Genomic DNA, 17,496 nt, shown 5'->3' on the forward strand with positions numbered 1-17,496 from the left:
TTTTTATTTTGCCGAGTGGTTTTCGGAAAATACTCGGCAAAGAGCTGTTTGCCGAGTGCCCGAGAAAATACACTCGGCAAATATAAAAACACCCGGCAAACTTAAAGATTCCGGTAGTGTTAATACTCTTCTAGTATTCTCCGTAAATTTGGTCAAAGCGTGAACTTAGGAGAAACTTAGAAGTCCTTATATATTTTTATGGAAGGAGTACGCTAACTTTGCTTGATATGTTCATATGGACCTTAATTAACTATCCTATACTGTTGTGGTACCTTAAACCTTATTAAACGATGGCAAGGAGCAAAAATTGCGGTACTAGCAATTTTGTTGTTTGTTGTCGAGCAGATAATCTCTTCTAGAGCAAATTGTTGTCGAGCAGATATCTCTTCTAGAGCAATGGAAGGATCGAGCAAACAAAAGACTTCCATAATTGAATGGATCTGTGAGGAACGGCAGCAGTAAGGGGTGTTTCCTTTTTGCCACATGCATGCAATCTAAGCTATGTTACCGTATGCAGAGTTGCAGATTTTGATTGCACTGACCGGTTCAAAGAGGCCATGCAGTGACATGTAGATGATGAAGTGTTTCTTTTTGTTTCAGTTTATATTACTGTTTGGATAAAAATGAGTATATTAACTTCAAAATTCCCATGTTATACTTCTTTGTCCACGCGGGAATCAGCTTCATGCTTCAATTTCATTGATAATTTTTATGACTATATATGTCGTCTACCTAAGCTAAGATATTTCTGCGAAGCTGATTGTTATTGCTATCATTCTTGAGAAGGTCTACCCTGCATTTTTTAACCCCTCAGGCATCCTCATGAAGCAAAAAGTTCGAAAGGATGTTATGAAACCCGTTTTTCCTTAATCTTCTTTTTTATTCTAATTTGGTGGTAACTCGAGAATAAGTCCAACAATGACAATATTCTTGAGAAGGTCTACCCTGCATTTTTTTAACCCCTCAGGCATCCTCACGAAGCAAAAAGTTCGAAAGGGTGTTATGAAACCCGTTTTTCCTTCATCTTCTTTTTTATTCTAATTTGGTGGTAACTCGAGAATAAGTCCAACAATGACAACATTTCGCTGTTAGCGGCGTCGTCCACCACTTTGTCCACTCTTTCCAAAGGATAGTCATCTTTTGGGTAGGCCTTGTTTAGTTCAGTAAAGTCTATGCACATTCTCCACTTGCTATTCTTCTTTTTGAATGGTACGGTGTTAGCTAGCCATTCTGGGTAGATGATCAGGCGTATGATGTTGTCCTCAAGGAGTCTTTCAACCTCGGATTTCACGGCTTGGGCTTTTTCTTCAGACATTTTCTGAGTTTTTGCTTGTTTGGCTTTATGCCCGGCTTTATTTCGAGCCCGTGTTCGATTATATCTCTGTCGACCCCTTGGAGGTCACTAGCGGACCAGGCGAAGATATCTTTATTTTTTTAGGAACTCAATTAATTCTTTCTCCTACTCGGGCTCAAGGTTAGCTCCTATTGTGACATATCTATGCATGATATAGCCATCCAAGAGAACTCTCTTTGTTTCACCATCCGTGCTTATCTTCACCTTTTCTTTGTCCCTTTTGGGCTCATCATATGACTTTTTTCTCTTCTTGTTTCTCAACCTTGTTGGGAGTCGTTAGGTGGTGGACATTCTTTTGCCCTAGGGTTACGCCTTTTTCTATATTCCTGGTGGTTTGTTGGTCGCCATAGATCATGATGACTCCTTTCAAGGCTGGGATTTTCATACATAAGAACAATTGCCTGATTGCTACATTGAATCTGTTGATGACCCCTCTCCCGAGGATAGCAAAGTAGGGGTAGTACATTTCGACAACATCAAATGTTATGCGTTCCGTTCTTGTGTTGTCCAGATTTCCAAAGGAGACGAGGAACGTGATTTTTCCCAAAGCTTTAACTGGCCTTCCCCAAAGCCAAGCAGCGAGACTTCTGCCGGCTCGAGCAAGAGAGGGTCAATTTTCATCTCTCTAAAGGTTCTTGCAAAGATAATGTCCACGGAACTTCCGTTGTCCACTAGAACCTTTCCTATTTTCTAGCTAGCGTTAATAGCCTCGATCACCATCGCATCATTATGCGAGGCTGTTTTAAATTTGAAGTCCTCTTATGTGAAAGAGATGGGCATGTGTGCCCACTCTAGCTTGGCTGGAGAACCATCAGGTATAATCATGTTCACCTGCCTGAAATAATCTTTCTTTTGCCTTTTATTTTCGAACTCGAGGGAAGACCCTCCAGCGATTGGCATTATCATGCCATAGGTTGGTAAAGCATTTGAGTTATCCTCGCGATACTCTTACTATGAGGATCCCCCTGAGATTGGTATTATCATGCCGTAAGTGGGTAAGACTTTGGGATTGTTGTTTTGTGGGTTGTTTGGCTCAGCTTTTGGAATTTTGTTGGGTAGATTTGGTAGGGGTAACAGTATCTCGTGGAGATGCTGGGAAGGTGCGAAGCTTTTAGTCTATGAGGCTTGCTGAGTTTGGGGGCGGAACTGTGGTGAATGCTGCCACATCATGGCAGGTTGAAAGCTTGCGAGGTTTGGGTTCGGGTAGTATGGTGGTTGCGGCCAAAAGGTGGTGTGGTGGATGGTTTTGGGTGCTATAGCCGCCTTTTTCTCTTTAGCCATTCTCTCGAGGGTCTTTCTAGTTTCTGGACAAAAGTCCGTTGCATGATCAAGTTGTTTACCATGGAAGGTATAGTAAATAGTCTCTATTGGTTACTTTGGTTACTTGGCCTCGGAGGACCTCTGCCTCAGCCTCTTCCCCTTTTGACGTAGCCGCCCCTCTGGTCGCTGCCAAAGTTTGGTTGGTGTTGGTGGTTTTGATTTTGGTTTTGGTTTGGGTTCTGTTGCGAGGGTTGATTACCCTCAATCGACAATACTTGTTGAGATGGGTATGAGTTGTGTTGTTGTTGTTGGTTGTAACACGAGGTTTGCTAGTTTTGGTCTTTTTCAGCTTGCCTATGGTGGTTTCTCTCCACCACTCTCCTCCTGTGGTCTTCATCCGATCTACAATATTTGTCTAGCTCCGCGAACAAAGATTCCATTATTTTTGGCTTTTTTCTTGATAGCTTCGAGGCTGGGCCTAGGTTGAGACCCTTGATGCAGGCTGCTATGGCCACGCTATCCTCCACATCTGGGGTTTGTGACTTAAGCTTGACAAATCTTTTCACATAGCTTGTTAGCGGCTCTTTATCTTTCTGCACACAGTTGAATAGATCTCCCTCATCAATCACAGCTCTGTGAAAGCCTTGGAAGTTTTGGACTAGCTTGGTTTTGAGATCTATCCAGCTGTATATGGATTGTGGTTGAAGCAAAGAGTACATATTCAATGCTGCACCCTCGCATGCTATGATGAATGATTTAGCTAGCACCACATCATCTCCTCCGGCCGAGGCTATGGCTGTCTCGTAGCTCATGAGGAACTGGCGAGAAGCTATTTGCTCGTTGAACTATGGCAACGTGACTGCCTTGTAAGTTGCAGGCCATGGGGCTGTTTGCAAGCCCAAGGACAGTGGGGAGCTTTTGTCAACTGTTGTGCAGGCGCTTGTTATCACTAGGGTGTTGTGCCCAATGAAGCTGGGATTTGGGTATATTATGGGTGTGTCATTGGTGATCAACCCCAGGAGTGGCGGTTGTGGTGGTGGTTGTGGTGTGTTGTGCAAGTATTGCAACTCATTTAGCTCTTGTTGCATTTCTGCTAGTTACCTCTTAGCCTCGTTTAGCTTTGCTAGCTTGTTTGCTACTTGAGTGAATTTTTCTTTTTCCTTCTTCAATGCTTCGAGCTGTTTGAGCGCAGAGGCTAGTTCCTCTTCTGTTTCTTCGAGGGTATCATTATGTGAATTTGTTTGTGGTTGTACTTGGCTCGAGGTTTCCGCCTCACTTCTCCTTTTCTCACTTCTTGTTCTCAGGTTGGCTTCGATTCTTTTTAGTTTTTCTATTTTATCAGTGTTGCTTTGCTCGACTCGGATGAGTTGCCTTTCCTACCCTACCTCGACCTCGGTGGTCTTGCTTTTTTTTCTGGGGTAGCATCGTGGGTTTCTTGTTGGCTCAGAACACGGTGGGCACCAATGTTGGGAAACAGATCGGGAAGAAACTCGAATGCAACAATGTTAAGGAAGCAATCATGATTCAATTCTGAGAAATGAACATCCATTTACATCGAGGTAGGGCTCCCCTTTTATAGTGTCTCGAAAGACACTTTACATTTCATGAATACCCTTTCTCAACTATTACATTCTCGGAATATGCTATACATAAAGGTCTTTTGGAGATAACTTGTGCGACTTGGTTTCCTCTACCGAGTCACGCTTCTCACGCCTTTGGGCAATCCCGTAAATCACGCTCTCAGGCAATCCCGCAAATCACGCCTTCACATTTCCAATGCCAGCATGCAGTCATGCTTTACACGCCTTTACGCCTCCAGCCTCATGGTGGTAGTCTTCTTAACCTCGTGCTTGAAATCATCTTGGCCTTGCACTCGAAGTCATCTTAGCCTCGTGCCGGAAAGATGTCCAACCTTGTGCTTTGAGCCTTGGCGTGCTCATACCAACGACCCTGAGTAAAACATAGAGAAAAACTCGTCGCTTGAGGTTAGGTTCGGCCGCTCGAGGGTGAGCTTCGTTATAGTCTAGTCATCAGTAATTATTTCTTAGCTTCGAGACCAAATTTACAGAGGTGCTGTGAGGCTAGCACGATTTTCACGCTAGATTGGCCCCACGAGATTAGGAACCTTCGCTCGAGGTTGGTGATCTTGCGACGTTAGTTGGCTCGCGCCAACAAAATGGCCTCGAGGGTGACTGTCTTTTTAGGCGATCCCCAACAGAAGGGATGCCCAACTTGCTTGAGCTTGATCCATGCAGAATGAACTTGTCTCATGGCTGGCGATGCAAACGGGTTGTCTCGTGCTCACGCTTGTTGGCGCCATGCATTGGATTGGATGATCTACATCGTTTGCAACTCTACATGCATGGTCTCGCCATCGCCATCGGAAAGAGCAAATTGATGGACAAGGTTGTAAGGGTGAGCCTAGTGAGATCACATCAATACCCATATACTTTCTCACTGTGTTCTCCTTGGAAAATGGGCTCTAAAAAAGATAGATAAATTAAGAAGAAGCTTCTTATGGAAGGGATCTAAAAATGCTCATGGGGAACACTACCTGGTCAAGTGGAAGAAAGTCTTGCTGCCCAAGAACTTGGGTGGACTAGGAATCCTGGACCTTGAGCTCTTTAGCAGGGTTTTGAGATTGAGATGGTTATGGTATGAATGGAGTGATCCTGACAGGCCTTGGGTTGGAACTCCAACGCCATGTGACAGTATAGACCGGCAATTGTTCAGAGCTAGCACAATTGTAAATGTGGGTAATGGAACACAAGCCAAGTTGTGGCAATGCAGTTGGCTGTATGGCAAAGCTCCAATGGACATAGCTCCAAACCTTTACAAACTTGCTTGGAGAAAGCAAAGGATAGTGCAGGAAGAATTAACAAACCATAATTGGACAAGGAGGCTATGGCACATGGACTCTATTGAAGAAATGGCCGAGTTTGTGGCTTTGTAGGATATGGTGCAAAATTTCCAGTTAAATGGACAGGAGGATAGTATACGGTGGCGTTGGACATCAAATGGTTCATACAATTCAAAATCAGCGTATACCGCACAGCTACAAGGAACTTTCTCAACTTTATAAGGTAGTAATATCTGGAGAGCTCATGCCGAAGGAAAACAAAAATTCTTGCTTGGCTCCTTGTCCAAAGGAAGATCCTCAGGTTATGTTCAAAAATTGATGGCAAGAAACTGGCCATGTTCAAAATTGTGTGCATTATGTGATCAAGTACCCGAAACTGCATCTCATATCTGCTTGTAGTGCTGTTATGCAAAGGAAATCTGGTTTCTTGTTTCCAATTGGGTGGGTTCTTGTGCAGATGTACTCACAGGCACTAACGGTAATATTCAGGAATGGTGGAGCATAACTTTGGCGCCACTGAATGCAAAGCAACGAAGATCAGTCGCAACAATTCTGATGTACGCAACGTGGAACATTTGGAAGGAAAGAAATCGAAGGATTTTCGACAACAAAGCGCTTCGGCCTGATCAAGTTTTCAGGCTAATTCAAAATGACATTCTAATACGAAGAAGGGCGTGTGGCACTCCTTTGCTTCGAGAGAAACTTCTTGTATCTTAATGTCTTCATGTGTTCTTTCATTTCAGTGGTGCATGAGAGCAAACTTTTATTCTGTAATAGCATTGTAACTCTAATGTCGAACTTCTAACTCTCTTAAAAGAAAGAGCAACAGTGAAGCTGATGTCTTGCTTGTGTCTTCTTAGCTAGTATGAATGTGATATAAAGAAAGCTAGGGAAGAGAACTGGTCGGTCGTTACTTGCTCCTAACCACCGGGCATGATCGAGATAGATGCAGGCAAAGCCATTCACGGATCAAAGTGATTGATGCTGGATTGCGTTTTCGGTTACAAACGGTATCATGATAATAGTCCTCCTTTCAGTAACAAACGGTAGTATAGGTAGGAGTACTTCAGAAACGGCAGTGATAATTAATTGCTACGTAGTTTCATAAGAGTGTTTTTTTTTAAAAAATTTCTTTCTTTTCGGTGCAACACTATTTGTGCCATATATTGACCCTCTGATCCCGACCAAACTGAAGAGGCTCAATGGCAAAATGACCTCTACTACTTAACTTTGCCGTTTAGAAATGCTTCACGCATTGCTTGTAACCTGAGCCGCAACTTGTCCAGCGGTGGCAGGTGATCCTTCACCACCGGCGAGCTCAAGAAATTCCCCATCCACGCAGACAGGGAAGGGAGCTTCTCCTCTGTTATCATCTTGACGCCGGTGATCTCCTCATATATCGGAATCACATACGACAGCGGGCCAAGTGATAAGTCCACGAAGCCGATCTTCTCGCCAGCGAAGAATCGCTTCCCATCAAGCTCCTTCTCCAGAACCAGCAGGTGGTCTATGGCAGCTCCGTGTGCATCCTCCTGTTCTTGGCCTTGCGTGGTGAACCACTTCCAAATCGGTGGCGAGAGCTAAAAGAATATACAATTACATGCTTGTTTTATGTTCTTCTCAAGCTATATGATCTATGGATGAATGACTGCAATTGAAGGTTGGAATCAAAAGTTGATCTAGGTTTCATACCATTGAATCATTGATTACGCCAAACGAGCAAAGCATAACGAAATGTCGTCTGGGCTGCATCTCTGGCGAGAACCTGCTCCGCAGCGTGGGTTTGGCGGCCAGGACAAACTCCACGTGCTCCGGGGAGACCCTCCTCATCACCTTCTTCTTCGTCGTCTTCTTCACCGTCGCAGTCGCAGCTGCCTTCTCCTCCTCCTCCTCCGCGATCACCGGCGTCTGAATGAGTTCACATAACGTCCCTGTCTGACATAACGTCACCAAAGCTGACTAAACCGCGATTACCGGTGACTAGCAGTATGTCGTTGCACATTGCAGCCGCCAAAGCTGACTAAACATTGAAACTATTCAGTCTGCATAACGTCCCTGCCTCATCAAACAGGATTTCTTCTCTCTTTATTAATTGGTGGTGGTGACTAGTAGTATGTCGTTGCACATTGCAGCACCAGGTGCTATGTACTGACACATCCCATGAGTGTTCAACGGCTTCTAATTAGAGAAAGAACGTTGCTTGATCCCACACGCGCTTCTGAGAAATTGGTGTTGATATTTGGCATTCTCAACGTTGGGCTGCAAAATTCGCCATTTTTTTTGGGAAACTGCCACCGCCAAGATCGACTCAGATATAGAAATAGAATAATACAAGATGTCCTCTGTTCTTTCAGGAACAATGGTCAAATCGATCAGGGCTTGGATTGATTCACTGCTATTGCTAGCAACTACTGTACTATTCCTTTGGAGCCGAAGGAGTGCGGGAGCCCCCACGGACCAGCAGCAGCTCGGGAGTTGTCGTAGTTGCAGGACAAGGAGTGGATCGCCGTGGAATGGTACAAGGTGACGCTGCGGAGGCGAGGAGCGTTGGACTCACGCATGTAACATGGCTGCCCCACGCTGATCACGCCCCGAGGCTGCATCCATCCATCGTCCATAATTCATACTAGTAGCAGTTAGTAGTAAAAAGTTAAAACTAAACAAGTTTGTTTATCATAGGCACAGGAAGTATGCATGATTATATTAAAAGGATGTACCGACCGAAGTATGATTATTTGTGTGGTATCTCTGCTGGGCCTTGGGAGTAGCACACTGCTATTTTCTCGGCCTTCAACCCATGGCAATGGGATGTAGGAGGTATGCTTTGACTGAATCATCATATCCGAGCTTTCATCGTCATCACCAACAAGGCTCGCCGGAACAACGGGCTGCCACCCTTCAACCTGCGCTACCCTTCCATCCCTGCCTCGCCCTCGTCCCAATCCCAAAACATTGTTCGCACCCCAAAGCTCCTGAAATTAATATTATTAATCACCTCCTCTTTCTTTTACATACTCAAACACATGATGAACTGGTACGATGTTCTATATATGAAGCAGGGAAGCAGAGAGCACAACTACTGATGGATCGACAGCGATCGATCAGCAACAAGCATCAGTTACACATCACTGGAGGGTATGTGCATATATGTATGGATCACGAACCTTTGCGAGGTAGGCGAGGGCTCCTCTGAAGCTGAAGCTGACGCTGGCGCTGTCCGGGTTCCTCTCGAGCGCCCGCCCCAGCTGGATGCCGATGAGGAGAGCGCCGGAACGATGATGAGCAGCACGGCAGACCCCGGAGAGCTTGAGCTTGTTTGCCATTTCTATTCCACTTTCTTCTGTTGGATCCTGTCGACAGATCGATCTCCAACTCCCTCCAATAACCAACTGATACTACAGAACCGCAGAATCAAAGTTGCTGGACGGCAGCAATTCTTGTCTAGTGTCACACCCTGATTTCAGGATGTGATTAGAAAGAACAAGTAAACAATATTTTTCTTGTAGTTTTAAAAAAATTTTAACATTTATTTTCTTGACAGGAAATTTAGTATAGGAAAATAATTAGTTGTTTTTTTAAATTAAACAAGGTTGTTCTTTGTGTATTGCATTCATGCCGATGCATCTTGGTAATTTTTGAGTGAAAAAAGTTTTAAAATGCGTTGAGTTGATGACCAGGTTCTTCTCATGATTTTCCAACTTTTTTTGTAATTTATTCTCATTTTTTTAGAGCTAAATCTATTTATTAGAGAGCTCTAGTTTCTTTTTCACAAGCTCCAAGTATTTTATTTGGACTTCTCGTGTCCCAAAACTATCTCTAAGATTTTTCATGAAATTTTTGAGATTTTCAGAGTATTTTTTCTAGTTTAAATAGCTTATCACCGGTTCTCTTGATTTTTCTTTGCACGGGAAATTATTTCTGGAAATAAAAAACCTATCTTATCGTTTTGGGCTGAGCTCGTGGGCTCAACCCACTCTAGGCCGTCAGCTGCTAGCCCAATCTCAGCTCAACCGAGGCCCACCTAGGCCTGGCCAACAGCAGCTTTGGCATGCACGATCGCGCCGCTAGCTTGGGGAGGAGAAGGGGAGGAGGGAAGGGAGGGGCAGGGGGAGGAGCAGCGCGGTCCTCGCCGCTCGCCAACGCTAGCGAGGCGAAGGCTGGTTGCTGTGGGGGACAGGTGAAGGAAGACAATGGGCGCAGAGGCAGAGGAAGATGAGGGGGTGTGTGGCTGTTTTTTTTAATTCGCGTGATGGTTGATGGGATAAGTATGGGTGGGGATTGGGAAGGGCTCTCGACCAATCGCTAATGGGAGAGCCCTCTCTGCCCAGTCGCCTCCAAAAACTAAATTATCCGAAATTTTCAAAGTTTGCTATATATATATTTTGTCACACATAATGAGTGCTACTGAGTAATATCTAGAAATCTCAGATTTGTTGGCTTTCCACCAGACGAGCCCTGCATCTCCTCCACCCCACATGAGCAGAGCGCTACCGCCGTCGTCGGGATCTCCTCGCTTCGGCCTCCTCCGCCCCTACCAGCCTCAGATCTAAGCTCCTCGCTGCACACCCTCTCCATCCATCCCAACTACGGATTCCCAAGCATAGCGTGTAGGGGATCAGGGAGGAAATCTACAGGTTTCATGTGAGAGCGCAGGGAGCAGGCTCGCTGTGGCCGCTGGCAATAGCCGCGGCCACGCGTCGCCCGTCCGCCCCAGACACCTTCTCCCTAATTGCCTCCCCACCAGCAGTTGTCGTCCATTCGTCGGAGGCACTGTGCTGCACTGCCACACCCGCTCAGGAGCTCCGTCGCCCATCCTCACTCCGCACAAGCCATGAGGTCCCCTCCCTACAATCGACGCTGGGCTTCTCCTCCCGTCAAGTTGTGACCGGCAGCCTCTCATCCACGCTCAGCGCAGCTTCCTCCACCTCACCATGTGAGCAGGTGAGGCTCGTCCATGCTTAGGCCACCGCCTATTGCGACAGCCAGCGACCACTAGGCTGTGTGGTCTGCCGATTGTTGTTGTGCCCGGTTACTACGACTTCGATAGGCATGGCTAGCCGGTAGCTAACCCGGGAGCTAGCCCCCACGCTCCTCTGCGGCCATCTGGAGACCGACACCGACGATGACGACGTTGACGAAGTCTTGTTGGTGGATCCACCTCCACTAGTCGCCAGGCTAGACAATTGCAGGGGCGTGGGGCCCAGCTCCAGCGACCTCTCCTACTATACCATCCTCCACACTGCCGCTGCCGTCGCCGCCACCAGCACCGCCCCTCCCCGTTCCGCCAGCCACTTCCTCAGTTAGCGTCGCTCACGCTTCTTCGCTAGCTCTTCCCAAACCTCTTTGTCTTGTCGGGGGGTTCTGCACCATCCACAAATCAGGGCCCGAGCTACTTCAACATCAGCATGGCTCCACCGCTACCCAATGCCAAGAATGACCCCCCCCCCCCCCCGCGCAGCATGAGAACCAGGTGCCGCCATGGACAGGGACGAATTGAGGACGTACGAGGTATTCAAGATGCTACGGCTCACCAAGCACATGACATCAACGAGACCGCCACTTGAGGTCGCGTGGAGAAGGACCATGCAATTCAAGACGCACTTTCTTGATGTCTGGCCTGCAATATAACTAGTTCATCTCGACGGGACTTCGTGCCTTCCGTGACAAAATAAATGGGCGTTGTTTCATCTGTCTTGCCCACGACCACCGTGCCGCAACATGCTGCGAGCCTGTTCGTTGCTTCACCTGCGTTCACTTTGGCCACCGCGCTCATGACTGCAGCCACGATGACAATATGCACCATTCCTCACGCTCACGAGATGCAACCCGAGGATGTCCCCGCACGCCGAGCTTTTAGCAGCCTCTGCACCCACCATCAGAGCTACTTAAGTCCAATGAGTTATTAAATCTACAAGTTTTTTTTATCACGCAAACTTCCATTCTCCGCAATGAAGTACAACGGATTGTTGCTAGTGCCACCTTACCTCTTCATGCTCGGCTCAATGAACTACAAGGAAAAATCCATGATTGGCTAAGGAACGCTGAGGAATATGTCCTCCAACCTGAGTTTACTGGCACTTGTGGGAAACACATATAGCAGCAATGCGATGTGGTCGACAATGCCAAGGCTGCACCTACTCTCGTTGCACAGCAACCTCCGGTGCATCAAGTATTCAACAGGTTGCTGCAAGACATGCCATTGGTCGAGACATATTGCACTTCTAGCTCCGTCTCTCACCAGGACATGGAGGATGCGCTCCAGAGACTTGAGATGGTCGCCAATGGCTACGCAAAGGGTGACGTGGGTGGCATGTTGCCCCCTTATAGCAAAGGGTTGGTGGCCTCCAAGGATCCGCATGCTACGAACAATGAGAAGGGCGACATTGGCAAGCAGACACTCCCTTCCATCAAAGAGCTAGCAGGCAACAATACATCACCAATCCACATCAATACTCCAGTTTCGACTTTCCACACCAATGCAACCTCGACCGCAATTGCTGCCATCGACAACAACTTGGTAGGATGCAGCCCGGCCACTCCATCTCTACCGGTGTTGCAGCCACCCTTTCCACCAAGGGCTTCAACACCAACACCGGCTAGCTCCGTTGATGTGTTGCTCCAAAATGATGGCAACACAAACGCACAAATGGGCGGTGAGACAGCTCCAACTGGTGATCATTCACCACCCCACCATGCCCAGTGCTTCAACCCCCAGAGCCCAGAGCTAGAGCTACAGAGACCTCCAACACCTACAACAGCTCCTCAGCAACGCCGGCGACGCACTTTTGATATTTCCTCAGTTCGACGTAGCGCACATCTCTCCACCACTCTTCCGATGACTCAAATGCAACAAGCTCAGCGTAATCTTTGTTGCAAGCTTGGGCTTCTGAAGGATGAGCCTCAACCAATTGAGGCTGCACTACAAGAGTTCCTCGCCACGTTCAATGGGCCCCTACCAGTGGAGGTGACAGCTGCTCTGAACGAGATGTTCAACCTTGATGATGGCGAGGCCGATGCGATGATTAATGCCCTAATCGGTATGGTTGGGGAGGGCATTGATGATCTACAAGAGGCAGTGGAAAATGCAGCTATTTGAGGGCCATAATACAAGCTAATGCTGCGTGTTTGTAGTAGACAAGTAGCAATTGACAGTGATGTTGAGTTGTGAAGTTTGTGATGGTTGATTGATGTGTAGCATTGAAATAGCATTGCAGTAGTGGCTTGGAGTTTATAGCGTTTTGAGTGGTGCAGCGCGTGTTTGTTGTAGTTGCTTAGAGTTGGATTCTTGTTTTTTTTTCATTTGTTATATTGCCCAATTTGGACTCCAATTTTTTTTTAATATAATCAGTAACTCTGTCCCCTCCACTGCCTTATCTTATCTCTCTCGTATAGGAGCTGCTCAGCACTGGATGAGCGAGGACGTGCAGTGCCTCGCACGGGACCTCAAAGGGCCGGGGGCGCAGCGCTGGGGTTGTTGCGGCGGCAGTGGAAGATGTCGGAGAGGTATGGGGATGTTCGAGGGAGGACACGCCATTAGTCGAGAGAGGAGATGGATGGCTGGATTCAATGGGGGGAGGGAGGGAGAAAAGGAGAGATGAGAGGCGAGGATAGAGCAGCGCCGCTCCGCCTGCTACTCTTTGATTTCTAACCAGCAGTCACTGCCAGCAGAGCCCGTCCGTTTGTGAGCTAGAGCCTGCTATGCTACGCGGACGAATGCCATACTCCACCTGCTTTCGTGCACTCATTCGATGCTGCCTACTATGCTAGGGCGATTGCAGCATGTCGTTCCGTGTCTAGAGCACCATGCAGCCTCGGAGGCTTCTCGTCCTCCGCTTGCTGCACTCTAGTGTTCCCAGCGTTTGCATGCGCTCGCCTGTGGCCTGTGGGACGACGTGGAAACACGCAGAGGCAGGAGCAGAGCCGCGAAATGCTGACGAGCGAGGAAAGGAAAGCTCTCTTTAAGAAACCCGATATAGATCGTAAAAACTTGTATGGTTTCAAGTCATCCATTTGATAAAGTCTACATTTCGAAATTGTAAAGTTCAGGATCAGAGCATGAACTCGACGGTAGCATTGCATTTTGTTTGGTCAGCACATAGCGCATGCTCTTGTGCCTGATCACCCGATCCCTCCTTCAAATTTGCGGTTCCCTGGCTCCGCGACGCCGTCTTCGCCGTCGCAGCCGCGGCGAACCACCTCAACGCCGGTGAACACAGCAAACATCTAGCCCCTCTTCATCGTGGTAAGAGGTGCAGGATCTTTCCTGCTTGACGGTCTTGAAGAACTGGGCGACGCAGAACTTGCCGGAGCCGAGGCCGATGAGCTGGGGCGCCTTGACCACGTGCCAGTCGCCGCCCGGCGGATCTAGGTCCAGCCAGGCGCGCAGCACCGGCCGGCCACTGTCCACGGCCGAGGAGAGGTGGCCCGAGGCGCAGAGACGGTGGCCGCACTCGCTTGCCCAGAAGCCGACCAGGACGCCGAGCTCCGGGACGTGCTCGACCTTGCCGTGTCGAATGTTAGAATAAACCACGCCACGGTGAGAGCCTGGCGTGCATCGCGTGTGCGCGTGAGTCTGTTAGCTTAGCTTGTTAGTTGAACGTGTGTGCGTGCGTGCGTTCAGGTTAGTTAGCTTGTTAGGTTTGATCGAGTTCAGGTCTAGAGTAATCAGTTGGTGTGCGTGGTGCGTGGTGCACGAGTTGGAGCTCGGGGTTGCACCATGGACAGCGTCAAGGTCGGAACGTTCGTGCGGGCGCGTTCCATGTCCGGCCAGGACGGCGCGAGTGCGCGCTTGCGTTCGGGTCCGTGGCCAAGTTAGACGCGTGCGGCGCGTGGTTGTTAGGGTTGCAGGTCAAGGATGGGCGGCTGTGTGGACGTTGGCGGCAGCGAGGAGCGCCAGGCTTGGATCGATGAGTTCGAGGACCGATTCTCCCGGACGTCGTTCCTGGCCAGAACGTGGGAGAGTCCGGGTCGCCTGGCGTGCGTGCGCGGGATGCTCGATGATCGTGTGGGCGTTGTGCTGTCAGTTGTGGGCTACAAAAGGCCATGTACATCCTCTCTGTAACCTGAGTCGAGTCCGTTTTTATCAATAGAAAGCCAAGATACAGGCCGTGCGGCGGCCGCGGCGTTTGTCGCTGATTCTGTGTCTGTCTACTGTTCTTCCTCCTCCTCCGTCCGGCGTGAGAGAGTGGAGTGCTAGGGCTCGGTTTCCAACAATTGGTATCAAGAGCAAGGTTAGGGCGTTGCTCGCTAGTGTATGTTCTACAGCGGGTCGGTCAGCCCACCTCGACAGCCGGCGTTGAAGAAGCGCGTGATCCCGCGCAGGAGTGCGACGGCGACGGCCATGGCGGGCGGTGACGAGAAGACTCCTCCAGGCTCTCCGAAGAAGCCGTTCGGCGGCAAGGGCGGCGAGGACGCCGAGAGCAGCGGGAAGGAGGAGATCGTGCGCGTCATCCGTGAGATCGGCGGAGCGCCGAACTGGCCGATGCTAACCAAGAGCAACTACACGCAGTGGTCGCTGGTCATGAAGGTGAAGATGCAGGCCCGCAACCTGTGGGGGGCGATTGATCCCGGTGGCGTGTCGCTGCAGGAGGATCGCATGGCACTCGACGCCATCACGAGCGCCGTGCCATCAGAGATGGTGGCGTCACTGGCGGCGAAGGCGACCGCGTTGGAGGCGTGGAACGCGGTGAAGGATCGGCGCGTGGGCAGCGACCAAGTACAGAAGACGGAGGCGCAACGTCTTCTCCGGCAATTCGAGAACATCCGCTTCAACGACGGCGAGGGCGTGGACGACTTCACGCTCCGGCTACAGAACATCGTCGCGGCGTTGGAGACGGTGGGGGAGACGATCCCGCCGCGGAGGGTGGTGGAGAAGCTCCTGCGCGTCGTCCCCAAGTCGCTCCGGCAGGTGGCTGTGGCGATCCAAGTGACGGCGGACCTCGCCACACTATCGTTGGAGGACGCCAGTGGGCGGTTGCGTGCGGCGCAGGAAGCTGAGGCCGAGGACGACGAGGTGCCACCGGTGCGTGCCGACGGCAAGCTCTACCTCACCATGGATCAGTGGGACGCGCGTCGGCGGGAACGCCGTGAGAAGGAGCGAGCGCGCGGCGGCAGCGGGCGTGTCAAGAAGGGAGGCCGTAGCGGCGGCCATGAAGATGACAGCAGCGACGACGACGACGGAGCGAGCAGCGTCCGTTCCGGTGCAAGCGGGCATCATCGAAGCTCCGGCAAGGGACGATGCTTCAATTGTGGCGTTCGCGGCCACTTCTCCAGGGAGTGCCCCAAGCCGAGGAAGGAGGAGGCGCTGTTCGCCGACGCCGACGATGAGCCGACGCTCCTGTAGGGCGGGAGGTGCGGTGGCGTCGTGGTTTAGGGGGTGAATGTTAGAATAAACCACGCCACGGTGAGAGCCTGGCGTGCATCGCGTGTGCGCGTGAGTCTGTTAGCTTAGCTTGTTAGTTGAACGTGTGTGCGTGCGTGCGTTCAGGTTAGTTAGCTTGTTAGGTTTGATCGAGTTCAGGTCTAGAGTAATCAGTTGGTGTCCGTGGTGCGTGGTGCACGAGTTGGAGCTCGGGGTTGCACCATGGACAGCGTCAAGGTCGGAACGTTCGTGCGGGCGCGTTCCATGTCCGGCCAGGACGGCGCGAGTGCGCGCTTGCGTTCGGGTCCGTGGCCAAGTTAGACGCGTGCGGCGCGTGGTTGTTAGGGTTGCAGGTCAAGGATGGGCGGCTGTGTGGACGTTGGCGGCAGCGAGGAGCGCCAGGCTCGGATCGATGAGTTCGAGGACCGATTCTCCCGGACGTCGTTCCTGGCCAGAACGTGGGAGAGTCCGGGTCGCCTGGCGTGCGTGCGCGGGATGCTCGATGATCGTGTGGGCGTTGTGCTGTCAGTTGTGGGCTACAAAAGGCCATGTACATCCTCTCTGTAACCTGAGTCGAGTCCGTTTTTATCAATAGAAAGCCAAGATACAGGCCGTGCGGCGGCCGCGGCGTTTGTCGCTGATTCTGTGTCTGTCTACTGTTCTTCCTCCTCCTCCGTCCGGCGTGAGAGAGTGGAGTGCTAGGGCTCGGTTTCCAACATCGAAGCAATAGGTTCGGATGCCTTCTGTGGACACGCAGACCGCGCCCCCGGCCAGCGCGCAGGAGTCGATCGCGGTGCTCCGGTAGCCGGCGTCGCGGACGTAGGGCGGCGGCGGAAGCTCGTCTCGGCGCCAGCGATTGGCGTCGTCGTTGGATACGAAGGGCTTCTGGGAAGAATTGCGGCGGACCTAGCCCTGTTAATTGGGTTGTGTTTATTGGTTTTATTGGTTTGGTTTCTATAATGAGCTCATTTGGATTGATTTGTAATGGGTTCGCCTAATAAATGGTTTGGTTTGGGTTAGGTTTTACAAATAGATAGTTTGGAGGGTGTTTGGGGTTCTGGTATTGTTTTGGGGTCCAAAATGCTCTCAACCCGTGGGTTGAGACCCGTTAAGAATTCAAAAGCCTGGAACCTCGCCTGTCGAGAGTCGGATCCTAAAACTAAAATCTCGTGTTTACACCTTAAAATTTTAGAGAAATTGACCGAAATTTGTTGTAGTTGAATTAGCTTGACAGTCCGCTACTTTGTGCAAAGTAGTGCGGTTGGACTTATACGTGGGTCCCGCGTCAAGAGTCGGACCCTAAAACTAAAACCTCGCGTTCACACCTTAAAATTTTGGAGAAATTGACCAAAACTTGTTGCAGATGAATTAGCTTGACAGTCCGCTACTTTGTGCAAAGTAGTGCGGCTGGACTTACATGTGGGCCCCGCGTCAAAGAGTCGGACCCTAAAACTAAAACCTCGCATTCACACCTTCAAATTTTAGAAAATTTGACCGAAACTTGTTGCAGATGAATTAGTTTGACAGTCCAATACTTTGTGCAAAATAGTGTGGCTAGATTTACATGTGGACCCTCTGTCAAGAGTTGCATACAAACTCAAACAAAAAAACTACCTAATGAGTTTTTATTGGGTACCTAATGGGTTCTTATTGGGTTGTAAC

General features: G+C 49.7%; 2 protein-coding genes across 2 annotated transcripts; both read right to left on the bottom strand.

Moving 5' to 3' along the window:
• Positions 1-6,417: 6,417 nt before the first annotated feature.
• Positions 6,418-8,035, bottom strand: LOC105914892. The gene is made up of 3 exons (XM_022829188.1): positions 7,892-8,035; positions 7,167-7,409; positions 6,418-7,054 (listed from the first exon to the last, which is right to left on the bottom strand). The coding sequence occupies exons 1-3, from the start codon at positions 8,033-8,035 to the stop codon at positions 6,695-6,697; spliced, it is 747 nt and encodes a 248-aa protein (XP_022684923.1). The 3' UTR covers positions 6,418-6,694.
• LOC111258368 lies at positions 7,769-8,884 on the bottom strand. Its single transcript, XM_022829598.1, has 3 exons — positions 8,639-8,884; positions 8,196-8,446; positions 7,769-8,071 (listed from the first exon to the last, which is right to left on the bottom strand). Exons 1-3 carry the CDS (start codon positions 8,795-8,797, stop codon positions 8,059-8,061), a joined length of 423 nt encoding a protein of 140 aa, XP_022685333.1. The 5' UTR covers positions 8,798-8,884; the 3' UTR covers positions 7,769-8,058.
• Between the last annotated feature and the right edge of the window lie 8,612 nt (positions 8,885-17,496).

The sequence above is a fragment of the Setaria italica genome, chromosome VIII (genome assembly GCF_000263155.2).
Source record: "Setaria italica strain Yugu1 chromosome VIII, Setaria_italica_v2.0, whole genome shotgun sequence".
NCBI lineage: Eukaryota > Viridiplantae > Streptophyta > Magnoliopsida > Poales > Poaceae > Setaria > Setaria italica.

Coding starts and splice junctions, on each gene's coding strand:
- LOC105914892 (XM_022829188.1), bottom strand. CDS start 8,035: ATGCGTGAGTCCAACGCTCCTCGCCTCCGCAGCGTCACCTTGTACCAT. Junction 7,410..7,891: donor CCTTCGGCTCCAAAGGAATA/GTACAGTAGTTG, acceptor ACGTTATGTCAG/ACAGGGACGTTATGTGAACT. Junction 7,055..7,166: donor GCGTAATCAATGATTCAATG/GTATGAAACCTA, acceptor ATATTCTTTTAG/CTCTCGCCACCGATTTGGAA.
- LOC111258368 (XM_022829598.1), bottom strand. CDS start 8,797: ATGGCAAACAAGCTCAAGCTCTCCGGGGTCTGCCGTGCTGCTCATCAT. Junction 8,447..8,638: donor CCCTCGCCTACCTCGCAAAG/GTTCGTGATCCA, acceptor TATTAATTTCAG/GAGCTTTGGGGTGCGAACAA.